The sequence below is a fragment of the Aotus nancymaae genome, unplaced genomic scaffold (assembly GCF_030222135.1).
Source record: "Aotus nancymaae isolate 86718 unplaced genomic scaffold, 86718_ANA_hifiasm-v0.15.2.pri h1tg000010l, whole genome shotgun sequence".
Taxonomy (NCBI): domain Eukaryota; kingdom Metazoa; phylum Chordata; class Mammalia; order Primates; family Aotidae; genus Aotus; species Aotus nancymaae.
The window spans coordinates 66,730,135-66,756,215 of NW_026988421.1; the positions used below are offsets into that span (position 1 = coordinate 66,730,135).

A 26,081-nucleotide genomic window follows, 5' to 3' on the forward strand; every position below is an offset into this window, starting at 1 on the left:
AGGCACGTGCCACCATGCCCAGCTAATTTTTTGTATTTTAGTAGAGACACGGTTTCACCATGTTGGCCAGAATGGTTTCGATCTCCTGACCTCATGATCCACCCACCTTGGCCTCCCAAAGTGCTGGGATTACAGGCGTGAGCCACCGCGCCTGGCTGAACTTGAGTCTTTATCAGACAACCTAACTCTTGCCTGAGGATGCGAGGACGACAAAATGAGGACAAGGTCATCTAATCCTCACACTTACACCCCCACTCCTTCCTCCTGCACCCAAGGCAGATTTCACGAATTATTCCCACCTGTCCTCCTTCCTCATGAAGGCTTTGTCATGGACTCAGACCCCTCCCCGAGGTTGCCATCCCACTGAATCAGAGTTGGCAAGCCATCTGGAACCTTGTGACCATCCCAAGAGTAAGCCACTGCCCCACAGACCACCAAACAATCACCTATCTTTATGACGGTGAACATTTTATTATAGAGACAGACTGAACTCACTTTTGCATAAAGAATCTCTAGATTGGGTCAGGGAAATTAACCTGCTAAAAGGTCACCACCCAGCTATCCCTGCCTCTGCCTCAGCCCCCACTTGCTGTTTACATCTCAGGATCACTAGAAACAGCAGAGGCTGCTGTCCCCAGGGCCAGGCTGGTGGGGTCGGGCCATGCTGGATGGAGGATCAGGGATCCTGGCTGCCTGCCAGGTCAGAGCCGCCCCGTCTCCTGCCCCAATCGGTTGTCCAGAACCTGGAGCTGCCGGAGGAAGCCTGAGTTAGGGCAGATATTGCGGTGGGCCTGCACCGTCTGGATAGCCTCTACCAGCGTCATGTTCTCGTAGATCATGAGGAAGGCCAGGACAAGTGTGGCAGAGCGGCTTACCCCCATGGCACAGTGTACCAGCACGCGGCCTGTGGGGAGAACCAACCTAGCATCAGCTACCTGCCCTTGAACCGCCCATCCCTTTGGGAAGAAGAGACACCCATAACCATCCTCCACAGCACACTGGAATGCTAACACTGTCTTCCCTGTCAAATGGGGTAACTGAAGCCTGGAGAGAAGAGACTGGCTCAAAGTCACATCGCAAGTTAGTGGCAGGGTTAGGTTTAGGTTAGCAGCTGTGATTTCCTTCTCCCGGTCCAGGTGCTTCCTCAGGCATCCTTTGCAACTCTGGGCCAGGGGAAGGGGGTTTACTGAATTCCTGGGGTCCCTGGGTTTGCATTAATTACAGGCAGGGTCCATCTACCTCCCTTGCCCTCGAGTTCTGCTCTCTCCCCTGCCCCTGCAGCTCTATGCCAAGGCCTCATCTTAGAGGAGCTGCTCAAGAGTTTCTCTGGGTCCTGTACCTGTCCATTGCCTGGCCTCTTATGAGGGATGTGGTGATGCTGATGACCCCACTGGATCTTAGTTATGTCTGTGATTGCTGGTCTCCAGGGTGTCCCTGAAGGGGACACTCACTGAATGGTAGTAGCTATTCACCCCATGGAGTGGGAGGGTTGCTGAAAGGATTTGTTTCTCTGGACTCCCACCCACCAATGCTACTGGAAAAATGGAGAGTCCCAAAGCACACCCCACCACCCTCCACCCCTCACCATGCCTGCCCTAGAAGCGCACCTTGGGGAAGACTGAGGGCAGCTCGGATGTATCGAGCAACAGGCAGAAAGTAGACACTGAGGTCGAAGAAGGGGTTGTCATCCGCCTCGATGCCATAGTACTCCAGGGACATTCCGTGGTAGAACTTGGCACCTGTGTCCACCTGGAATTTGCCTGCAGCGGCATTCACGACGTGGGTGATTCCCAGCTGGGTCAGCTTGCTCTTGTCCCGGGCTGCGTACCTGGAGGGGAGGGCACAAGGGGTTAGGAGGGTGGAGGCAGATCTCACTGGGGCAGCTCTGGCTGGCCTGAAGTTTGCAAACACCCCTGCCCACCACCCACCAAGGGTAAAGACAAGAGCCTGTGAGTTGGCCCAGGGTGAAGGAGATCCTCCCATTGGCGTTTAAGACTCCTTTTTGGGCTGGGCGCTGTGGCTCACGCCTGTAATCCCAGCACTTTGGGAGACCAAGGTGGGTGCATCACCTGAGGTCAGGAGTTCAAGACCAGCCTGGCCAACATGGTGAAAACCCATCTCTACTAAAAATACAAAAATTAGCTGGGGACGGTGGCAGTCACCTGTAGTCCCAGCTATTTGGAAGGCTGAGTCAGGAGAATTGCTTGAACCTGGGAGACAGAGGTTGCAGTGAGCCAAGATTGCACCACGGCACTCCAGCTTGGGCAACAGAGCAAGACTCCATCAAAAAAAAAAAAAAACAAACAAGACTCTGCTGGGCACAGGGGCTCATGCCTGTAATCCCAGCACTTTGGGAGACCAAGGCAGGCAGATCACGAGGTCAAGGAGTTCAAGACCAGCCTGGCCAGCATGGTGAAACCCCGTCTCTACTAAAAATACAAAAATTAGCCAGGTGTGGTGGCATGCACCTGTAATCCCAGCTACTTGGGAGACTGATGAAGGAGAACTGCTTGAACCCTGAACCCGGGAGGCAGAGGGTGCAGTGAACCAAGATTGCTCCACTGCACTCCAGCCTGGATGACAGAGCAAGACTCCATCTTGAATTAAAAAAAAAAAAAAAAAAGACTCCTTTTCAGGCCAGGCACTGTGGCTCACACCTGTAATCCCAACACTTTGGGAGACCGAGGCAGGAGGATTGCCTGAACTCAGGAGTTCGAGACCAGCCTGGGCAACATGGCGAAACCTAATCTCTACAAACAATACAAAAATTAGCCAGGCATGGTGGGACATGCCAGTATTCCCATCCACTTGTAATGCTGAGGTAGGAGAATCACCTGAGCCTGGGAGGTTGAGGCTGCAGTGAGTGGAGATTATACTCCTATACTCCAGCCTGGGTGGCAGAGTGAGACCCTGCCTCAAAAAAAAAAAAAAAAGAAAAAAAAGAAAAGAAAGAAAGAAAAATTAGCTAGGTGTGGTGGTGCACACCTGTATTCCCAGCTACTTGAGAGGCTGAGGTGGGAGAATTGCTGAGCCTAGGAATTTGAGGTTGCAGTGAATAACAATAATCACTGCACTCCAACCTAGGCATCAGAGTGAGACCTTGCCTCTAAATAAATAAATAAAAATGTAAAAAAAAAATTATTAGGATCACTGTTCATAATAGTGAAAAAGTAGAAACAATTCAAATGTCCATATGCAGTAAAATGGATAAACTGTGGCATAATCACATAATGAAATCTACAGCAGTGAAAAAATGAATGAACTGCAAATACACATAATAACGTGGGTGACTCACAAATTTGAGCAAATGATGCCAAGCACAAAACACACACAATATGATTCCACTCATATAATTTTAAACAACAGGTGAAAATAACTACACTGTTTAAGTATATAGGTAGTAAAACTTTAAATAAAAACAGGGAAATAATTCAACAGATAGTGATTAACCACAGAGAATAGAAAAATTATAATAAAAAAGATTCAGTATTAGGCCGGGCGCGGTGGCTCACGCCTGTAATCCTAGCACTTTGGGAGGCCAAGGTGGGGGTGGATCACCTGAGGTCAAGAGTTCAAGACCAGCCTGGCCATCATGGTGAAACCCCATCTTAAAAAAAAAAAAAAAAGAAAGTAAAAGACTCAGTAGAGGTTTCTGGGAGACAAGTAATGTCCTTTCTCTTCACTGGGTGATGAAGCTGTTCATACATGCTTTGTGCACATTTCTTTTTTTTTTGAGATGGAGTTTCAAAAAAGTCCTGTTGCCCACGCTGGAGTACAGTGGCATGATCTCAGCTTACTGCAACCTCCACCTCCCAGATTCAAGGTATTCTCCTGCCTCAGCCTCCTGAGTAGCTGGGATTACAGGCATCTGCCACCACACCCTACTAATATTTTGTATTTTTAGTAGAAATGGGGTTTTGCAATGTTGGCCAGGCTGGTCTCGAACTCCTGACTCAAGTTACCCACTTGTCTCAGCCTCACAAAGTGCTGGGATTAAAGAAAGGCGTGAGCCACCATGCCCAGCCTTGTGAATGCACACACTTTTCTTATGTGCATTCTAGTTCACAGTTAAAAGCAGTGATAATATAAAAGGAAAGAAAAATAGGGAAAGAGACAGTGGGAGGCAAGGGTGCCCCCTCTGCCCTGGAGGGCTCTGGGAGAGGCTCATACCCCCATTCCCATGTGAACCTCACACCCTTCTGCCACCCCCACTCCTAACGTGGGTCTTACTCACGCATCTCCCAGGAAGAGCCTGGGCCAGACCTCATTGATGTGGTTCAGCATGGCAGACTGACGGACCAACAGCAAGCGCTGCAGTGAAGCCAACGTGGGAGGCTGATACGGGGCCCCTCGGGCTGCCCTGTGGATCTTGGGCCTCCGGAGGTCCTGCTTCTGCAGTGAGTCCATCCTGGAACAGAGTGAACACCACAGTGGCTGGAGGCAGGCTCCCCGAGAGTGGATCCAGCTGATGGAGAGGCCCATGGTGCAGTGCCCAGGTGCCACGGGGATGCTGCGGGAAGGGCCTCAGCTATTTCACATGAGTTATTAACAAGCTCAGCTGGGACTGGGGCCTAGAACCTTTCCCCAGCAAACCTGGGAATCAATCCTTTGTCAACTGCTATGGAGCTGGGCAGACCTCTCTCCTGCCCTCTGCTGAGCTGCAGATGTATGACGCTTTGGCCAAGGGAGCCTTGGAGTTCCCTATTTGTGGCACTAGTCAGTGCAGATCTCACCCCTAAGTCAGCTTAGACTTCGTAGGATGAAAGCCCCAGATGGCTGTGGCTCTCAGGGCACCCAGGAAGCCCCGCAACCAACCTAGGCAGCTCATTTCAAGTCCCTCACCTGCTACTTCCAGTGCTCATCCTCAGACCCCTGTCCCCCCACCACTCTCAGGTGCTTGGAGATCAGAGCCCATCTCCAGGTAAGTGGCCAGGGCTGTGAGCTGGTATTTGTTAACATCACCACATGGAATGAGCTAATGCCTCTTGTAAGCCTGATGCCTCTGGCTGGGCACTTTGGGAGGTCAAGGCAGGCAGATCACGTGAGGTCAGGAGTTCGAGACCAGCCTGGCCTGTGGCAAAACTCTGTATCCAAAATACAAAAATTAGCCCGGCATAGTGGTCCACTCCTGTAGTCCCAGCTACTCGGAAGGCTGAGGCAGGGCAACTGCTTGGACCTGCGAGGGAGAGGTTGCAGTGATCTGAGATCACACCATGACACTCCAGCCTGGGCGACAGAGAGAGACTCCGTCTCAACAGCAACAAAAAGCCTGATGCCTCACTCGTGGCATGTCCATCTCTGTTTTACCCAGGAGGAAATTGAAGCTCAGAATGTTTAAAAAGTGACGCCCAAAGCTGTACGGCTCATGAGTAGCAAGGCTGGGGTTTTAGTCTATCCCCAAGTCTTTAGTTACCATTTTTGGGGCCTCCAGAGAGTCATCACTAACCCTTCTGTTTCCTCAGGTGAGCCTGGCACTGCTGAGCCACACACCTGCCTGTAGGCCCCGGGTTTTCCTCCTTACCCCCACGACTCAGGCCAGCACTGGGTGTCAGGCCCCACCCGGGTTGGGTGGCTTGTTTCCAGCATCAGCTGGCTGAAGGAGTCCGGGACCCTGCAGAGCTGGATATTCAGTGGCACCAGAACATGGGCCCAGCGTTGTGTTGGAGAGGAGGGGCTTTCTTTGCTAACTGCTCCTGATCCCTTGGACCAGTGACTAGGGAAGGTGCATACAGGGAAGAATATCTTTTCCCTTTGGTAGGTAGTGCCAGGACCAGAAAGGGAAACGGGTACCCAGGAGGCCGCCGACTTGGCCAGGCTCACCCAGTGGGAGGCTGTTGGGCAAAGCGGAAGCGAAGACCCAGTTGTCCTCCTCATCCCCCACTGTGACCTCTCCAGGCAGGCTGAGTGGCCTACCACCTACCTAGGATATGGTCTGGGGCCGGGCTTGTGGGGGTGGGTGCAGGGCAGGACTCTGCCTGAGTGGAACAGGGCTGGGCAGGTTCCACCCGGAACACAAACACTGTGAAGCGGCTAGAATTCCAGGTGCTGGCCAGGGCACCTGTGAGAGCTGACCGTGCATGGCCTTGCGGACTGCGGTGGGCCCTCCAGTCCCTCCAAATCCCCAGGCCTCCTCTCTGCTTGGTATCTCTTTGGGATTGAAGACTCTTGGCTCCATAACCCCCCGTGAAGATGGGAGGCTACCTGAAGATGTGTGAAGAGAGCTTCAGAGGCAGGGAGGAGAGCCTGGCTCCCCTGGGACTCTGCTCATTCTGTGGCCACGAGCAAGTCTTTGCCCCCTTCTGGACCACGGTTTATCTTCCCATGCTAGGGATCCTGGACTTGACTTTCAGGTTGCTCCGGGAATCTGACCGGAGAATGAGAGAGGAGTGTCTGGATGTGCGGTCACTGCAGAGCACAGGGCAGTGTGGTATGGTGGAGGAGAAGCCCCCGGGCCCCAGGAGAGTCCAACAGCCACACTAGTTTGGAGCCACCAGGTGGGGCTGCACCACCCCAGGCGGTAGATGGGGCTTTGGGAAGTGGGACAGGCGTGGGGCTCACGGAGCTTGGCATGGTGTGAGGCTGCCCCCCGGTGGCCAATGGGTGCCTTGCAGCCCAGCTGTGCCCAGGAGCAGCAGCCAGGCTCCCGCTAGGACAGAACTGGACCCCACACCCCCAGGAGGCTCCAGAGGGGTCAAGGATTTGGGGGCTGATAGGCCACAGTGTATGCCTCTGCCTCCGAGGGGACCTAAGCCCAGGTCTAAAGAACAGGGCTCTCCCCTGGACTCAGCCCTACTGCTGCTCAGGTTCCACCTAAGCCCTGGCTCCCGATGCTCAGGACATAGCCCCACCTGTCTGCTCTAACCCACTGGGGGCCTGCCTCATCCCATCAGCCAGAGTCAGGCCCAGCCATCCACCCAGGGATTCATCCTTCAAACCCCAGGCCCTCCCAAGGAGGGGAAGTCTGAGGCTGTGGCAGCTCCTCTGGTTTCTGTGACCCGAGACTTGGTCCTTGGAGGGCCTTGCCGGACACTGCCTTCTATGTCTCCTCGGGCCCCAGCTGCATGAAGCACAGGCCTGACATCGAGCAGAGCCAGGGCCCAGCCAGACTCCCCTCCTGCTCCCTGCAGCCTTCATTCTCTCCCTGGTGCCACGCTCCTCCTTAACCCCTTCCTGCCTCCGCCGCTCAGTGGAGCAGCTGCCTCTGTAGGCAGGGCTTTTCCTGGCCAGCTCCTGCACTGCTGCTGTTTGCAAGTCCACGTACTTGTTTTCTGTCTCTGTATCTCTCCGCCCTGGGTCACTCCCGCATTTGCCCCTGTCTCCCACCACCCCGCCCCCCAGGAATCTCATGAGCTTTCGAAGCCTCCCGTGACACTGCCCTGGGTGCCCACAACTTCAGGCCAAGGCACAGGCTTCCTTGGGGCAGGGGGCAGCTGCTTGCCACCCACCTCTCAGCTGCAGCTTCAGATGGTCCCCTAGACTTTCTTCCTGCCCACCCTTTCTGACTCCACCCAAGAGGGGCCAGTCAGGAGTGTGGCCACAGGCCATGTGGGGCTGGAGATCTCAGTGCAGGACCAGTGAGGAGCCTGGCCTGCAGAAGGGTGGCATGTGGCTGCCAGTGGGGAACAGATGTGGGTCTCTGTGCTCAGCCTGTGGGCCTTGGGGAGGGCGGACCCGGGCAGAATTCTCAGGTCTGGTACTGGCATCTGTGTGGTCTTCACTGAGCCAGTTTCTTCAGTGGGGCTGCTGTGAGAATCCCATGTAATAATGAATGTAAAGCACCTCCCACAGGGTCTGTCTCATGTGAGATGCTCAATAAATCGTGCATCTTACTATTATTATCACTACTATAATTACTCTTACCCTTTCCAGCCCCAGCCATATCCTAGGTGGAGGGCATCTCCCCCGTGGGACAGTAAGCTTTCTTCTCTATCTTTGTATTTCCTGTTTCTTTCTCTCCAGCAATAATTATTATATTTAGCACTTACCAAGGATGTACTATGTGCCAGACAGAGCTAGGTGGTTACATTTTCTCACTGAACATTCACAGTGCCTTTATGAAGCAGGTAATATTATCATCCCCATTTTACAGATGAGGAAACTGAGACTCAGAGAGGTTAAGCAACATACCCAAAGTCATACAGCCAATTGATGTGGGAGTAAGGATTCAAGCCCAGGTCTTTCTAACTCTACTATACTTTGTGCTTCCATCTCTGATCCAGTTGGTTCCCCACCCAACCCAAACCCCACCCCTCCCAAGTGTCCTGGCCCTCATTACCCAGCATGCTCAGGAACCCACCCCACCCCCCCCCCCCCGACTCCGCAATTAGGGGCACTCACCTACCTGTGGGAGTATCTGGCCCAGGCTGTGCACTTCTCTGACGGGCAGTTTGTGCTGCCGGCTTTCAGCTGCCTGTCTCCACACACTTGATGCTGCTTCTATTTTTGGAATTGAGTTTAATTATAAAGCATGCTGTCTGCTCCCCTCTTCCATCCTCCCCTGCCTCTCCCAACTTGTCCACTGGTTCCATGGCATGGTCAGTGCCAAGCCCAGCCAGGCACCTTTCCCTCCAGGCCCAGGCTTCAGTCCCAGCCCTGCTAAGAGTCAAGGCAACTCGGCCCACGTCTGACTGTGGCCTGTTGCATACATGTATGTTGATCATGGGAGGAGGAAGATCAGATAAACCATTTTTAAAGGCCCCTTGGCCAGGTGCAGTGGCTAACGCCTATAATCCCAACACTTTGGGAGGCTGAGGTGGGAGGATTGCTTGAGCCTAGGAGTTTGAGACCAGCCTAGGCAATATAGCCAGATCCTGTCTCTACTAAAAATACAAAAAATTAGCTGGTTGTAGTGGCACACGCTTGTAGTCCCAGCTACTTGGGAAGCTAAGGTGGGAGAATCACCTGAGCCCAGAAAGTCGAGGCTGCAGTGAGCCCTGATCCCTGCCTGCACCACTGCGCTCCAGCCTGGGCGACCGGAGTGAAACCCTCTCCCTTGGCCTTTAAGGGTATTATGGAAGAAGGGCAAAAAGTGCAAGCTGGACGGATGTGGAGGAGGATAGTGAAGAGATCAGCCAAAAATCACACGCAAACTGGTGGCATTGCCAACAGCAGAACCCAGGTCCAGGGACCCTCAGTTAGGGGCCAAGGATGATGGACTGGCCCAGGATAAAGACCTAGAAGACTCAGGCTGAGGGAAGCGACACAGGCCCGCAAACAGACACAGGTGTGGAGCAGGTCTTCAGACAGCCCTGGGCTGCAGGCAGAAGCGGTATATCCAGGGCTGCTCCCAACCTCTGCCAAGATCCTTCCCCAACCCAAAGGGCAGGGACACCTAGGCCCCACTGTCCCCTGAAGCCAGAGAGATGGTTTTATTGTTTTGTTTTGTTACAGAATCTCGCTCTGTGGCCAAGGCTGGAGTGCAGTGGCGCAATCTCAGCTCACTGCAACCTCCGCCCCCTGGGTTCAAGCGATTCTCCTGCCTCAGCCTCTGGAGTAGCTGGGATTACAGGTGAGCACCACTACGCCTGGCTAATTTTTTTGTGCTTTTAGTAGAGACCGGGTTTCACCATATTGGTCAGGCTGGTCTTGAACTCCTGACGTCATGATCCACCTGCCTCCCAAAGTGCTGGAATTACAGGCATGAGCCACTGCACCCGGCCAAGAGATGGTCTTTAAGGTCTCTTCCCAGGCTGTGGTCAGCTGAGGACCTTCAATTGGGCCTATCAGAAACCTCTGTCATCCACAGACTCTTGTCATATACCCATACCTTGACACTACTCCCCACTCGCACTCCCAGATGATGGGGACAGGACACACCCATGCTCGCAGCCACACCGCTGGGTCTCTGAGGTCTGAGCTCCAGGGAACTAAGGCTCAGACTCTCTTGGGGCTCCCTGAGCCCTGAGGGGAGCTGCTGGAGGCAGCTGTGGCAAACAGCTATCACGAATACCTAGAAACCCCCTTCCTCTCTCCTCCCCACCCCATTCCCCCAGGGAACTTGGGGTCCCTGGCCAAGAAGCCTGAGGGCTTGGCTGAGAGGGCAGCCTGCTCCCACCTGTGGAGACCGAAGACAGTAGCTGAGAGGGGGTGCAGGCACCAGGAGGAAACGGAGGGAGTAGCAGGCTCTAGGGCGGACCCCACACTGGGCTCCCACCATCTTCTGTGTGTCTGCCTGGGCCAGAGCTTCCAACAGCACCAGCAGGACCAGTGCCAGGGTGAAAAAGTGGCAGAGCCCCATGGCAGGGAGTAAGGACCGGCTCTGGAAGAGAGATAAGCTCTGTGTTACAGGCAGGTGAACCAAGGCCCAAACTTGTTGGGGCAGAGATAAGAGCTGTCACCTAAACCTGCTTCTGCCTTGAGCCCTGCACATAAAGTCAAGTAAGTGCAGCTGCTGGGAGAGCTGAGGAGGTAGATTTGGTATCCATGGCTTAGGGACAGAGATGACTCTCCCCATGGTCCCCTTGTCCTTCAAAGTCCCTAGACCCAGAGCTGCTGTGTACAGTTGCACAGACTGCACACTGTGTAACTCCTAGGGCCTCCAGTTGCACAATTTGGTGGATAACACCTCCGTGAATTGTGCAGTGCTGCACTCCTGCCCAGCCAACTCCTCCAAAGTCAGCTCCCTGTTGGGAAAGATACTGAGATCAGAGGTCAGGGTGCCTAAGGCCCCAGGCTGAGGGAGAGGGGTGACTGGACATGGTCTGAGATCTGCTGCTCTGCCAGGTTCCTGGATCCTGTCTAGAGGAGAGAGAGCAAGCTGGGAATTTGCCATTCTACAGGGATCATGCCCCCCTCAAACCCCATACCCACAGAGCTCCATGCCACAGCTTGGCCCCAGGCCAATCCCAAGCCCAGCTATAACCCAAAGTTTCTTATCACACTCACCCCCAAACTCTAAACTTAGCCCCAGAGACTTCCCTAATCCTCCGCCCCAAGATGCTCATCCTCCAGCCAGCACATGGGAAGGGCTCCATGCTGCTGGAGGGCCTCCCTTCTGGTGGGGCTGGCTGTGCCTTCAGAGACAGGAACTGCTCTTATGGGTGGGAAGCAGGGAGAGAGTCAGGCCCTACCCTGGGAGGTTTCTGGGAGGAAAAAGCTGCTGCTGTTCCAGCTCCCAAGTACACCCAGGGTAGTCACCCAGCCCCAAATGGCAGCTCCTCTGCAGTAGGGTGGCAGGGACAGCCAAAGACAGGGTTGAGGTGAGACAGGAAAGGAGCTGGAGGGGATGCAGAGCTGGAGGCAGGCCCTGCGGGGTGGGGAGCCGCCCTGGAGGCCTGGCTTCAGCTCATGAATGAGAATTAGCTAAGCCAGGAAGGTTTTCTCTGTGGCACTGTACCTGGGGTCCAGACCTCAGGGGAACGGGATGTGGAGGTGCGGGAGGGTCCAGGCTGGCTGCGCAGATGCCTCGGTGGGATTTAGGGGAGCCCCCACAGTCTTTCAGCTGAGGCAGGGCAGGTTGGCACCAGGACCAGGTAGGAAGGCCTCCCCTCTTCCATTCCACACTTCCCACGCCTTCGTGTCCTAGTCCTTCTCTTCTCTTTGGGGTCTGAAGGATCCAGGTGGGGTGGGGGAGACAGGTTGGGGGTCCTACAGGAGGACTGCCTAGGCCGGGCCCTTGGGTGATACCCTGGGTAGGTGAAGAGAACCCAGCAGCTTGGGGAGCAGGCCAGGCCCCCTTTAATCCTCACTTCTAGCCACACGCAGCCCTGCTAACCATTCCAGGAAGAACCCAACCCTGTGTCGGCAGCCCAGGTCCTCACCTGGCCTCTTCCTGCCAACCACATCCAGCTTCGCCCCCTGAGGCCTCACCTGGGACTTCAGCTCTGGCTGGCACCCCGCAGTTGCTGGTCCAGCCTGCAGAGCTGGTGCAGGAAGCCTCGGTTGGGGAAGACCCATCGGTGCTGCCTCACGGTGATCACTGCCTGGCGCAGGGACAGCTGCTGGTGCAGCATGAGATAGGCCAGGACCAGCGTGGCGGAGCGGCTCACACCCACCACACAGTGCACCAGGACCTTGGCTGAGGAAGACATCCTGGTGAAAAACCCTTTCCCACCAGCCGGCCCACCCACGGGCTGGGATGGGGACCCAAGTTCCTGTCCTGACCCTGCCTTGGCACACTCTATGATCCTCAGCAAGCCACTCAGCCTTTATAGCCTCAGTTTTCTGATCGGCGAAATGGGTAGATCAACACCTGCTCTGCCTACCCTTCAGATAGGGTCCAAAATTTTTTTTCTCTTTTTTTCTTTCCTTTTCTCTCTCTCTTTTCCTTCCTTCCTCTCTCTCTCTCTCTCTCTCTCTTTCTTCCTTATAGAGACAAGGTCTCACTATGTTGCCCAGGCTGGTTTTGAACTCCTGAACTTAAGTGATTCTCCTACCTCGTTCTCCCAAACTGCTGGCATTACAGGCATGAGCCACTGCTCCTGGCTTCCAAACTTTTTGTTTTGTTTTGTTTGTTTTTGAGATGGAGTTTCACTCTTGTTGCCCAGGCTGGAGTGCAATATCGTGATCTTGGCTCACTGCAACCTCTGCCTCCCGGGTTCAAACGATTCTCCTGTCTCAGCCTCCCAAGTAGCTAGGATTACAGGCACGCACCACCATGCCTGGCTAATTTTGTATTTTTAATAAAGACGGTTTCTCCATGTTGGTCAGGCTGGTCTCAAACTCCTAACCTCAGGTGATCCACCCGCCTTAGCCTCCCAAAATGCTGGGATTACAGGCGTGAGCCACCGCGCCCAGCCTCCAAACTTCTTAACATAGCTTGTAAGACCCTTCAAGAGCTGGCCCCTGTAGCCTCATCTCAGACCATCCCTTCCCTACCTTCAAGGAACGTGGAAGAACTTGCAGTTCCTTGAAGCTGCCATGGTCTCTGACCTCCACCCTTACCACACGCTATTCCAAACACCTGCAAATCCTCTCCCCTGGTCTTCATCTGACTAACTTCCACTACTCATCCACCATGTTTCTGCTGAGACGTGGCTTCCTCCACAGGCTTTCTTGACTGCTCAAAGTATTGCTTGAATCACAGAGCGGCTCATCTTTTTTGCATATGACCCACGAATACCTTTGTAGAGGGAAGTCCCCCGCTACCTTCCTAATCCTCTGGGCTGAGCACCCCTGCCGTGTGGTCCCAGAGCTCTCCACACTGGCCCACTCCTATGAGGAGCTCTCACTATACTATTCACAATTTGACTGTCTTTCCACCAGTTCCAAGATGGCAGGGACCCTGCTTCTTTAAGTCTGGATTCCTAGTATTTAGCTCAGTGCCAGGCACATAGTGGATACTCAGTAAATAGCTGGTGAATCAATGGATAAAGAACAAAAGAATGTCAAAGTGCTTTGGATATTAAAAAGTCATGTGAGCTGTAATCTTGTCATTCCTGTCACATAGATGAGGAAACTGAAGTCCAGAGAGGGACACTGGCTTGCCCAGGATCATGTAGCAAGGGACATAGCTGTCTTCTAGGATGGACACAAAGCCAGGACACCAGCCTCCCTGGGCTCCTTTGCTGTATCCTGAGTATTTGAAGATATATTTCTTTTCTAGTTAAAAGTACTTTGGGGGCTGGGTGTGGTGGCTCACGCCTGTAATCCCAGCACTTTGGGAGGCCAAGGCGGGCAGATCACTTGAGGTCAGGAGTTTGAGACCAGCCTCGCCAACGTGGTAAAACCCCAGCTCTGCTAAAATACAAAAATTAGCCAGGTGTAGTGGTGGACGCCTGTAGTCCCAACTACTCAGGAAGCTGAGGCACGAGAATTGCTTGAACCCTGGAGGTGGAGGAACTGAGATAGCGCCACTGCATTCCAGCCTGGGCGACAGTGAGACTCTGTCTCAGAAAAAAAAAACAAAAAAAAGAAGAAGAAAGAAAGTACTTTGGGGCAGACATCTAGGTACCAAATGGTGCTTTCCCAAAGCCGAGTGTTGCAGAGAAAGTACTGTTCTGCTGTTTGGGAGAAATGGCTTTCAGCCTCAGGGATGCTCATGGCATGACCTTGTATTCTGGGCCTCAGTTTCCCCAGCTGGGAAGGAGTAGGTTTCCATTAAATGCTGGAGCATTAAGCAGAGGATTTTTTTTTTTTAAGTTGGAGTTTTGCTCTGTCGCCCAGGCTAGAGTGAAGTAGCATGATCTCAGCTCACTTCAGCCTTCGCCCCCTATGTTCAAGCAATTCTCCTGCCTCAGCCTCGGGAGTAGCTGGGATTATAGGCGCGTGCCACCACCCCTGGCTAATTTTTGTATTTTTAGTAGAGATGGGGTTTCACCATGTTGGCCACGCTGGTCTCGAACTCTTGACCTCAGGCGATCCGAACACCTTGGCCTCCCATAATTCTGGGATTACAGATTTGAGCCACCGAGCCCAGCCTAAGCAGAGGATTCTTAAAAACCAGGGATGGAAGGGCACTGATGACTGAGGGGAAATGGGGAATCCTCGCCATGATTGAGCAAGATGGGATATGGGCTTGGTCCCCAAGTCCTACCCCCAGGCGTGTTGAGGGCACGGTGGATGAAGTCAGCCGCGGAGAAGTAGGCACTGATGTCGAAGTCAGGGAGGTCGTGGGCCGGCACCCCCAGGTAGCTCACACTGCTGCCGTAGAAGTCAGGGCCGCCCTGACAGTAGAGGCCCCCGTGGGCAGCGTTCAGCACGTGGGTGATGCCCAGCTTCCACAGCTCAAAGCGGTTGTTTGCCGTGGCCCTGGGGAGGGCAGGAAGAGCACTGGATGCTGGCCAAGCCAGGAGGACCAGGAGGAAGGCTTTGCCTGGCCCCCTGCTGCAGAGGGACTGAGCCATTAGGGTCCAAAGAGAGTCCAACCCCAGCAAGCTCCAGGCAGGGTCTAACTCCACAGCCCCACGCTTTCTGGTGGAAAAGCCAGTGGTATGTGTTGGGAGGGGAGGGGTGGATCTTAAGACCCTCTTTTTTTTTTTTTTGAGACAGGGTCTTGCTCTGTCGCCCAGGCTGGAGTGCAGTGGCGCGCTCTCGGTTCACCGCAACCTCTGCCTCCCCGCAACCTCCGCCTCCCCGCAACCTCCGCCTCCCGAGTTCCAGCAATTCTCCTGCCTCAGCCTCCCGAGTAGCTGAGATTACAGGTGCGCAGCACCACGCCCAGCTAACTTTTGTATTTTTAGTAGAGACGGATTACAGGCATGCAGCACCATGCCCAGCTAAATTTTGCATTTTCAGTAGAGACGGATTACAGGCGTGCAGCACCACGCCCAGCTAATTTTTGTATTTTTAGTAGAGACAGGGTTGGTCAGGCTGGTCTCAAACTCCTGGCCTCATGATCCGCCCACCTCGGCCTCCCAAAATGCTGGGATTACAGGTGTGAGCCACCGCGCCTGGCCAAAACCCTCTTTGCTTCCTCAGAGCATTTGCCCCTGCCTTGGCCAGGACAGGAAGGAAGGGATTGCTTCAGCCCTGGAACCTGGCTGCCCCTCCCTTCTTGTCCCATGTCCTCCCACGCACATCCGGCCTCTATTGGCTACCACCTCATACCTGCTTCTAACCTACAAATGTTTAAAGGCAACACCTTCTCTGAATCACCTCCAGTCAGGCTTCTCCACCATGTGTGTCCAGAGGAGGGAGGCTGGGCCCAGAAAGAGGGGCTCTCTGTCTACCCCATATCATGCCCCAAATACTATTTCCCAGGCCTCTGCCCCTAGACTTGCCAATTGTCCTGGAAATGCGAGAAAATTCCTGAGATCCCTGGGAAACTCCCTGCTTTCAGGCAGGTGAAGTCCCTGCTCCCCCTGGTGGCCATGCCTGGTCACTGCACTGTCCTCGGCATCCGGGGGTCTTGGAGAAGGTCCCTGGCCTGGGATGCTAGGAGCAGAGCTATTTCTTCTTGTTTCCACCCTCCTGCGTCTGGTAAAGAGACCAAGAACTGTCTCTCCTCGTCCCCACCCCCATGCCCCTTGGCCAGCTACCACTCACGCATCTCCTATGAAAAGGTTGGGCCAAACTTCGTCCACGCGATTGCAAGAAGACTTCCCCCCCCTCAGGAGCTCCTCCAGCTCCAGGATACTGGGGCAAGGCGTGGCTTTGTCATCTCTCCCCAGCTCTGGGAGCGAGGTCTCAGCCATGGGCCAGCCCGCCCACCCTCTGCCTCTGTGGTCACTCCTCTCTGCCTCTCCAGTGTCATTTCTCCTTCCCAGAGATTGACAGGGACAGGTGGGACAGGAGCAAGTGACTCAGCAAGTCACAGGGGCCTCTGCAGAGGACAAGACCTTTTCCTCCCCAAGCTTCCCCTCAGCCCCCAAACTCCATGAGAAGATGGAATCAGAGAGAACTCTGCATTGAACCTCCCTGAACCTCAGTTTCTTCATCTGTAAAGTAAGGATAATCACACCTACCTCAGAGAATTTGAGGATTAAATGAAACAAAGGACATGCTGTGTCTGACACACAGCAAGTGCTTAGAAACGTCTGTGGAGTTAGTAGGTGTAGAGCCCTGCCTAAGGCTATAAGGTTCTGAGGACTGAGTTAGAGATCCAGGGTGCAGAGGAGGTGGCTGGTTCCAAGGATGAATGATAGAAAGAACTGAATGAACCATACAGTCAGCCAGGCTTGGTGGCTCACGCCTGTGATTCCAGCATTTTGGGAGGCCGAGGCGGGCAGATCACAAGTTCAGGAGTTTGAGACCATCCTGGCCAACATGGCAAAACCTCACCTCTCCTAAAAATATAAAAATCAAAAATTAGCTGGATGTGGTGGCAGGCGCCTGTAGTTCCAGCTACTCGGGAAGCTGAGACAGGAGAATTGCTTGAATCCAGGAGGCGGAGGTTACAGTGAGCCAAAATCACACTGCAGCACTCCAGCCTGGGCGACAGAGCAAGACTCTGTCTCAAAAAAAAAAAAAAAAAAAAGAACTGTATCGTCTAGGTGGGCCACACATTGGGTAGGAGCTGGAGTGGATGTCTGTTGGATGAGTCTCTGAATTGTGCAGGTCAGGGACAGTTTTCTGAGTTGCAGAGTCAGAGAAATATGGGTAAGAGACATGGAGGGCTTCATTTAAAGAATGCCTGCAAGATTCATGGGCAGAGGTGCTTTTTTTTTTTTTTTTTTGAGACAGGGTCTCACTCTGTCAAGCAGGCTGGAGTGCAGTGGCACCATCTTGGCTCACTGCCACCACCACCTTCTGGGTTCAAGTGATTCTCCTGCTTTAGCCTCCCTAGCAGCTGGGATTATAGGCGTGTGCCGTGCTAATTTTTGTATTTTTAGTAGAGACAGGGTTTTGCGGTGTTGACCTGGCTGGTCTCAAACTCCCAGCCTCAAGGGATCCACCTGGCTCAGCCTCCCAAAGTGCTGGAATTACAGGTGTGAGCCACCGCCCTAGGCCAATGGGGGAAGGTTTGAACAATGGTTCTGTAATGAAGATGGCTGACTTCTCAGAAGAAAAGGCTGAAGAGGTCCTTGTATGTCAAACGGGGAGAAGGGAGGTGAGTGTTGCCCTAGACTTTGAGAGCCAAAGGGGCTGACTGTCATCAGAAACATTTTGAGGGTGAGAGGGAGATTCCTCTGCCTTTAAGGGCTTTGGGTCCCAAAATAGAAACTGAGAAAGGTCAACCTGTCCTTCTGCCAGAGCTGGTTATCAGAAAAGAGATAAGATATCTCTCGCCTTCTCTCATGTGACTTCTCAGTGGCCCTGATGGAGCTGGGAAGGATATGAGCTGCAGTGGGGAGGTTCCCAGCTGCCCTTGGCCTTAAGACCAGTTTGGGCCGGGCGCGGTGGCTCACGCCTGTAATCCCAGCACTTTGGGAGGCCGAGGCGGGTGGATCACGAGGTCAAGAGATCGAGACCATCCTGGTCAACATGGTGAAACCCCGTCCTTACTAAAAATACAAAAAATTAGCTGGGCATGGTGGCGCATGCCTGTAATCCCCGCTACTCAGGAGGCTGAGGCAGGAGAATTGCCTGAACCCAGGAGGCGGAGGTTGCGGTGAGCCGAGATCGCGCCATTGCACTCCAGCCCGGGTAACAAGAGCGAAACTCCGTCTCAAAAAAAAAAAAAAAAAAAAAAGACCAGTTTGAAGGGAAAGGCCATACCAGGGCATCCCATGGAAGCGGTCTGCACTCGGGTCCACCCCAGAACCTGCTTCCACCCCCTTCGGAACCACTGAAGTCAGCCTGGCACTGTGTGGGGAAGCAAGGCCAAAGAGGGGCTCGTGTCCAGATTACTGCTGGCTTTCAACTCGGTTTATGCTAGGCCTGGCTTGGAAGGAGGCCTTCCCTCAGGGTGGCACAGCATGGTGGAGTGAGGAAAATATAGGTTCTGATGTTAGAGAGATTTGGGCTGGAATATCAGTTTGCAATACGTCAGGCAATATGTTTCTTGACCTTTCTGTGTTGTATGATCCCTCTTGAAGAATTAGCACAAAGTTTTGTTTTTCTTTTTTCTTTTTTTTTTTTCTTTTTTTTTTTTTTTTGAGACGGAGTTTCGCTCTTGATACCCAGGCTGGAGCGCAATGGCGCGATCTCGGCTCACCGCAATCTCCGCCTCCTGGGTTCAGGCAATTCTCCTGCCTCAGCCTCCTGAGTAGCTGGGATTACAGGCACGCGCCACCGTGCCCAGCTAATTTTTTGTATTTTTAGTAGAGACGGGGTTTCACCATGTTGACCAAGATGGTCTCGATCTCTTGACCTCGTGATCCACCCGCCTCGGCCTCCCAAAGTGCTGGGATTACAGGCTTGAGCCACCGCGCCCGGCCTGTTTTTCTTTTTTTTTTTGAGATGGAGTTTCACTCTTGTTGCCCAGGCTGGAGTGCAATGGCGCGATCTTGGCTCATCGCAACCTCCACTTCCTGGGTTCAAACGATTCTCCTGCCTCAGCCCCCTGAGTAGCTGGGATTACAGGTGTGCGCCATCACGCCCGACTAATTTTTGTATTTTTAGTAGAGACGGGGATTTCACCATGTTGGCCAGGCTGGTCTCGAACTCCTGACCACAGGCGGTCCACCCGCCTCGGCCTCCCAAAGTGCTGGGATTACAGGCGTGAGCCACCACGCCTGGCTTTAGCCACCACACCTGGCCTTAGCACAAGGATTAAATGAGATGTTTATACTGCATTTGGCATAGACACTGTCAAAGAATAAAAGGGCAGTAAATTATAACAATGATCATTGGGGGCTGGCTATTGGAGAATTGCTTGCTCCCTCCAGAGGAATTAAGATAACTTAATTGAGATAACTTAACTCCTTCTATGCCCTAACCCTATTTACTAATCCCACAGGCCCCGCCCCACCTCCGCTAACCCCGCTTCCTCCTCTAGCTTTGGCCTCCACCATGACGCATGCGCCCTCGGGCTCCCCCGCGGCTGCTGCTCTTGGCTCCTCTCTCTGGCCCATCTGGAGCCTCGCGTCTTTTCCAGTGTAGGCCCCGCCCCCCGCCAGTAGAACCCCGCCCCCCGCCGGTAGGGCCCCGCCTCCCGAAGCAGTTCCGGTTCGGCTCAGAGCGGCTGCCGGTGCGGCGGTGACGGCGGCCGGGGCGATGCCTGTGCGCAGCCGCCACCGCCCCCGCCTCCACTCCGGCTCCCCGCCCCGAGCTCCGCCCCCGCCGCTTGGGGCACTTCACTCCGGCGAGGGGAGGGTCCCGGACTCCGACGGCGGCTCGGACGCCGACTCGGAGGTGGGTCCGGGGAACCTGACGCGGACCGCGGAGGTGAGCGGGAGCTGAGGCTGAGGAGAGGGGAGCTTGGGGGGCGCCTGCTGCCAAGGGTGAGTGGGGAGTCTGGGATGGAGCTGGGGGCTGCCGAGGGACTGCGACCAGAGGGGCCCCGGGGAGACGGTTGAGGGAGCGGGGAGAGTCAGCTCTGGAATGGAATCTGAAGGAAATGGAGGTTGTCGAACCGAGGGCCTAAGACTGAGGGGTAAGTGGAGGCCGAGGAGCAAGAGGGAGGGGGTGGGAGGAGGAGACTTGAAGAGCCCAGAGCTTGGGGGCTTTTGAAAGCAGCGCAGTGGGGGAAGAAGATAGAAAGGGTCCTGCGGAAATGTGCACCCGGAGAAAGAGATGCTCTGAATTTGGCAGCGGGGGTGAGGAGAGGAGCAAGACCTGGGCCGGTGTTCCCTTCCCAGGGCGAGGGAGGGCGATTGATGCTGGGACTGGAGCCCTCTGACCCGGCTGGGGCTGGTGGTGATGGAGGGCAGGATTTAGGTTTGACTGGAAGGAGGAAGGGCTATTGGATGGGAAATCGTTTGGCCTCAAGGGATGAGGCAGGCATTGAAAAAGAGAAGTGTGGTCAAGAAAGAAAAGGAGCCCTTGAGGATCTAATTTTGGGCTTTGGCATTTTAACAGGTGCCTTTCAAATCATCAAAGATCACTAGGGCAATGTACTTGGATTGTGGGGCTTTCTCGTTCGTGCACAGTGGATCCTTTTAAGAATCTGGGGTGGAAGGGGCGGTGTGAATCACTGATTTGCCTAAAGCACTGGGGGAAGTAGTGGAGAGGAAGTGATGTTTGAAGAAGGTAGTAAAAGACGTGATTCTGAAAATGAAGATACCATTTGGATTTATTGACAGTAATGGTATTATTCTTCTTTTTGTATTTCTTTCATAAGTTTAAATACCAGACACGTTAAGATCCTAAAAAAGATTTGCTACATTACCTTTAAGTTTTAAAAATTAAACTTGAAACAAGACTTTGGATACTCGGATTTTAAAAATTAAACTTGAAACAAGAATTTGGACACTTGGATTTTAAAAAATATGAAACAAGATTTGGACACTTGGATTTTTAAAATTAAATATGAAACAAGATTTAGACACTCGGATTTTACAGATACTCAATATTGATTGGTTCTACTTTCACAGTTTGAGTTGACAACATGTATTTGCCACATGGTAAAACTATGGTCAATGCAAGTTTCTGGGTTAAGGGTCCACAGGTGAACTCGCCACAGTCTAGGCGGAATACCAAATCTTCCTCTCACTGATAACTCCAGGATTGGCGTTGTCTCTTGAAAATTGGAGAGGTACTTTTGATAGATTTGCAAAACCAATATTCAAATACCATTTTGCAGATATTGTGTGAATAATTTTTTTTTTTTTTGAGACGGAGTCTCGCATGTCGCCCGCGCTGGTGTGCAGTGGCGCAATCTCGGCAAGCAACCTTCGCGTTTCGGGTTCAAGCAATTCTCTTGCCTCAGCCTCCCGAGTAGCTAGGATTACAGGCGCCCGCTACCACACCCGGGTAATTTTTTGCATTTTTAGTAGAGACAGGGTTTCACTATGTTGGCCGGGCTAGTATCGAACTCCTGACCTCGTGATCCGCCCGCCTGGGCCTCCCAAAGTGCTGGGATTACAGGCATGAGCCACTGCGCCCGGCCAGTGAATAATATTTTTAGTAGAGTGATTTAGAAAAATAAGGACAGAGGATGCTTGTAGTTGGCAGCCAACACAACTGGGACAGGTGGGTACGTAGATGCTTTTTATAGAAGACATAGTTCCAAAACATAATTATGCCAGAAAAATAATGATTGCAGTATTTATATTCACTTTAGTAGAGATAAATTCACTTCCTTTTGTGATTGTTAAATCATAACATGGCTCCATGAAGTCTTTGTTTGACTTTAGCCAAGTCTCATGTGTTTTACAACTTTTTATGTGATTATAGGTTTGTAAAGTTGTTGCCCATTTCTTTTCCTTCTTTCTTTCTCTCTCTCTCTTTTTTTTTTTTTTTGAGACAGAGATTCACCATGTTGCCCAGGCTTATGCGATCCACCTCAGCCTCCCAAGTAGCTGGGAGTAGCTGGGACTGCAGGTGGGCTCACCACACCTGGCTAATTTTTGTATATGTATGTATGTGTGTGTATATATATATGGCAGAGAATTTTTAATCAAGCATATTCTAAATGCTTGATTAAGTCTAAATGGATATCTACTGTTTAATCTTCATGAGATGATAATTTATTGATTGGCAACAGCTTTTAAATTAGTTTATGCGTATATACTGTGTGACATACCCTCAGATGCACAGTGGAATAGTAATTGTTTTTTCAAAGGAGATGTGAATTCTTAGCTTTGTTTTTAGCTGAGGTTGTTAAAGTATTAATTACCTTTTCTTTAACTTAATAAAAATTATCTTTAGTTGAAGTTTACATAATATTACTGTTTACTTGTTTTATGTCTAGAATGAGATCCTCTGGAGACCTCGTCTTCAAGGTCTTAGTTCTGGATAAATGTCATGGCATGTAAAACTTTGCTGAATTGCAGTATAAGAACTCTATTAAGATTACATCTTAATGTTATTGCAAAATTAAAGAGAAACTGTTAGAGAGGGTTGTACAATTAATATATTAGCGTGTCTAATAGTTTTTTAATTTTAGTTTCCCTTTGTCAGTTCTCACAGCCATTAAGGAAAGAAAATCAGTTTTAGGCCAGGCGTGGTGGTTCATGCCTATAAGCCCAGAACTCTGGGAGGCGGGGCAGGTGATCACTTGAGGTCAGGAGTTCAAGACCAGCCTGGTCAAAATAATAAAACCCTGTCTCTACTAAAAATACAAAAAGAATTAGCTGAGTATGGTGGCGCATGCCTGTAATACCAGCTACTGGGGAGTCTGAGGCAGGAGAATCTTGCACCTGGGAAGCAGAGGTTGTGGTGAGCTGAGATCATGCCACTGCACTCCAGCCTGAGTGACAGAGTGATATGTCTCAAAAAAGCAAAAAAAGAAAGAAAAAGAAAAGAATCAGTTTTATAGTAGAGCAGTTTCTCTAAGGCAGAAGAAGCCATCATGACTGCGATGGCAGAATATGCAGACATATTTAGGTAAGTCAGTTTTGATGTCAGTAGCATACTCCCCATTCTGCAAAAGCTTATTCACATTGCACAGTTGCTGGTAAACATTTTTATTTTGTTAATCATTAGATCCTCAATCCTTCTTTAAAACTTTACTGTTACTGATTGAGATATTTTCAAGGCTTTTCTAAGAATTGGAATTTGAACACTTTTTTTGAGAAACTTAAATAATAGATGTTTCCATGAATAGTATTATTATTGTTTTATAAGAAAGCCATATTAACAAGCTATTCTTTCAAGATTTTACTTCCAGGCCTGATGTAATATATGGTGTTAATTACTGGGTGTACCTAGCATGCCCGTTAATTTGTGGATGGAAATCTTTCCTGTCTTCAGATTCTACCCCCTTCACTTTTCATATGGCAGTGGATTGTTAATGAACTCACTAAGATTGAATTCACTTTTTAATTTTAAAGCTTCTGTAGCTTTGATTCTCTTTGGACATCAAACTGATTTATGTGAGGTATGAATATAATTCCATATTCTGCTAAATTACCTATGAAGCTCTTTTGAATGATTGTGGTATTTGGTGAAAAAATACAGTATGAGCTAATCATAATTTTTTTTTCCTTGAGACAGAGTCTTGCTCTGTCACCCAGGCTGAAGGGCAGTGGTGCAATCTCGGCTCACTGCAACTTCTGCCTGCTGGGTCCAAGCGATTCTCATCCCTCAGCCTCCTGAGGAGCTGGGATTACAGGCACGTGCCACCACATCCAGTTGTTTTTTTTATTCTTAGTAGAGATGGGGTTTCACCATGTTGGTCAGGCTGGTCTGTACCTCTTGACCTCGTGATCTACCCGCCTCAGCCTCCCAAAGTGCTGGGATTACAGGTGTGAGCCACCTCCCCCGGCCTCATAATTCTTTTAAAATGGATTTAGGTTATAGAGGAGGACTACACCATTTAATTCCCAGATTAAATGTTTACTTTTTTGCAGAAATGACAGTGGGAGAGCCTCGATTATTTTCACATCTCTCATGTGTTTATATTTGATTACAAATAAAGTTTTACTTATTTGCAAAATGCCGTATCTTTAATATTTGCTTGCATGTGGTTTTGGGAATTCTTTTGGAACCATTTTTGTTCTTGTTTTTGTTTTACTCTATGGGTAGGAGGTAACACATTGAGGGGTTAATAGTAGAGTAAGAACAGAGAAAGCCATTTGACAACAGATATCATCAGGACGTGATGCTTACTTTAGGTCTTGTGGTTTTCTTGGTCTTGAGAAATCAAGATGTTAACTAAAAATAGGAACTTATGGGCCAAGCACACTTGGAAAACAAATTGGTGTTTATATGCTGCCGCTGTTGCTTCCTGGTAATTTGCCATCTGAATGTGTGGATATGGATTTGTAACAGACCTGTGGTGTGAATATTCCTGTACCCCCTCCTCCTATACACACAGCACCATCATCACAGATCTGAAGCCTTTTAGCTGAGTTTAGTGACTTCATGTCTCTGTATTGAAATGTTCTGTTACTTCACTATGTATTGGGCCCTCACAATAATATAGAGTATAACATACTATGAGACTATTAACTAAGAAAAGCTTGGTTATAATAGTTTCAACACAGTGTTTCCCATAAACAATGTTTTATGATATGTACCTCAGAAAAGACTGTTGTGGGGGCAGGACAGTGAACTATATTTATATTTTTCTAAAAGTTTTTTGGTTTTTATTTTTTAAAGATAGGGTCTCACTGTGTCTCCCAGGCTGGAGTGCAGTGGCACAATTGTGGCTCATACAGCCACAAACTCCTGGGCTCAAGCAGTCCTCCTGCCTCAGCTTTCTGAGTAGCTGGGACTATAGGCATGTGCCACCACACCTGGATAATTTTTTTATTTTTCTTTTATAGAGATGGGGTGTCAGCTTTGTTAACTAGGCTGGTTTTGAACTCCTGGCCTCAAGCAATCCTCCCACCTCAGCTTCCCAAAGTGCTGGGATTCCAGGTGTAAGAGTCTTAAATTTTTGTTGTACATTTAATTAAGCTTGTAAGTTGTAGCAGAGGACGAGAGAGGTAGTGACATAAGTATCATCTTGATACTTGTTCTGTTTTGAAATTCTTGACAGATAAATTCTAGTTGGAGGTGAGAACCATGGATTCTGCTAATTTAGGGCCTTCCTATAGGTTAACCTGTGTCACTGAGTTTTTGGAAATACCAGCAAATCTGTTTTCGTTTAGAACTTTGAGACTGAATGGAATTGATATAAGTTCCAACGATATAATATTGGCATGCAAGCCAGAGATTTCCAAAGCCATACATTAAAGTTTGACTCCAGAGCCAATACATTTTTACATTATATAATGGAGTTTGGAGTCTTGAGCCAGTTTCTCATTTTCCATTATATTGATTGGATTTTGGATGCAGCATATGTATTTATTAAGAGACAGAGTCTCACTCTGTCACCCAGGCCAGATGCAGTGGCATGATGTCGATTCATAGCAACCTCTGCTTCCTGGGTTCAAGCAATTCTTCCACCTCAGCCTCCCCAGTAGTTGGAATTACAGGCACAGGCTACCATGCCTGGCTAATTTTTGTATTTTTAGTAGAGACGAGATCTCACTATGTTGCTAAGGCTGGTTTTGAACTCCTGTGCTGAAAGCATCCACCCACCTTGGCCTCCCAAAGTGCTAGGATTATAGGCGTGAGCTACGGCGCCCTGCCAGTGTGGCATATTTAAAAATAAAGGCCGGGCACGGTGGCTCAAGCCTGTAATCCCAGCACTTTGGGAGGCTGAGGCGGGTGGATCACGAGGTCAAGAGATCGAGACCATCCTGGTCAACATGGTGGAACCCCGTCTCTACTAATACAAAAAATTAGCTGGGCATGGTGGCGCATGCCTGTAATCCCAGCTACTCAGGAGGCTGAGGCAGGAGAATTGCCTGAACACAGGAGGCGGAGGTTGCGGTGAGCCGAGATCGCGCCATTGCACTCCAGCCTGGGTAACAAGAGTGAAACTCCGTCTCAAAATAAAAAAAAAAAAAGATTTTACCAGCTGGGTGGGGTGACTCACACATGTAATTCCAGTACTTTGGGAGACTGAGGTGGGTGTATCCCTTGAACCCAGGAGTTGGAGACCAGCCTGAGCAATATAATGAGACCTCTACTAAAAGTACAAAAAGTTAGCCAGACATGGTGGTGTGCACCTATAGTCCCAGAACTCAGAACTGAGCCCAGGTCAAAGCTGCCATTTTGCCACTGCACTCCAGCCTGGGTAGAGTGAGGCCCTATCTTTTTTTTTTTAAAAAAAAAAAAAAAAGGCCGGTGGCTCATGCCTGTGATCCCAGCACTTTGGGAAGCCG

At 51.0% G+C, this 26,081-nt stretch overlaps 2 protein-coding genes across 8 annotated transcripts in view; one reads left to right on the forward strand and one right to left on the reverse strand.

Moving 5' to 3' along the window:
• Positions 1-449: 449 nt before the first annotated feature.
• Positions 450-16,125, reverse strand: DUSP13A (dual specificity phosphatase 13A). Of its 5 annotated transcripts, XM_021673839.2 has the most exons (8): positions 15,925-16,125; positions 11,809-12,016; positions 11,336-11,545; positions 10,055-10,258; positions 8,342-8,436; positions 4,235-4,408; positions 1,608-1,828; positions 450-904 (listed from the first exon to the last, which is right to left on the reverse strand). In XM_021673839.2, the coding sequence occupies exons 1-8, from the start codon at positions 16,071-16,073 to the stop codon at positions 702-704; spliced, it is 1,464 nt and encodes a 487-aa protein (XP_021529514.2). In that variant the 5' UTR covers positions 16,074-16,125; the 3' UTR covers positions 450-701. The 5 variants fall into 5 exon arrangements, with proteins under 5 accessions (XP_021529514.2, XP_021529515.2, XP_021529518.2 ...); XM_021673840.2 differs by lacking the exon at positions 11,336-11,545; XM_021673843.2 differs by lacking the exons at positions 10,055-10,258; positions 11,336-11,545; positions 11,809-12,016 and having other exon boundaries at positions 15,925-16,106.
• Positions 16,126-19,575: 3,450 nt separating this feature from the next.
• The window catches only part of SAMD8 (sterile alpha motif domain containing 8), a 64,286-nt gene continuing 57,780 nt past the window's right edge, over positions 19,576-26,081 (forward strand). For 2 of the 3 annotated variants that reach the window (XM_012466296.3, XM_064374348.1), the window contains exon 1: positions 19,576-19,647. The gene's annotated coding sequence lies outside the window, so the exon portion shown is untranslated. Of the gene's footprint in view, positions 19,704-26,081 lie in introns of all 3 variants that reach the window. The other variant, XM_012466295.2, reaches the window with a different exon arrangement.

Coding starts and splice junctions, on each gene's coding strand:
- DUSP13A (XM_021673839.2), bottom strand. CDS start 16,073: ATGGCTGAGACCTCGCTCCCAGAGCTGGGGAGAGATGACAAAGCCACG. Junction 12,017..15,924: donor AACCTTTTCATAGGAGATGC/GTGAGTGGTAGC, acceptor TGTCTTCCTCAG/CCAAGGTCCTGGTGCACTGT. Junction 11,546..11,808: donor AGCCAGAGCTGAAGTCCCAG/GTGAGGCCTCAG, acceptor TGGATCCTTCAG/ACCCCAAAGAGAAGAGAAGG.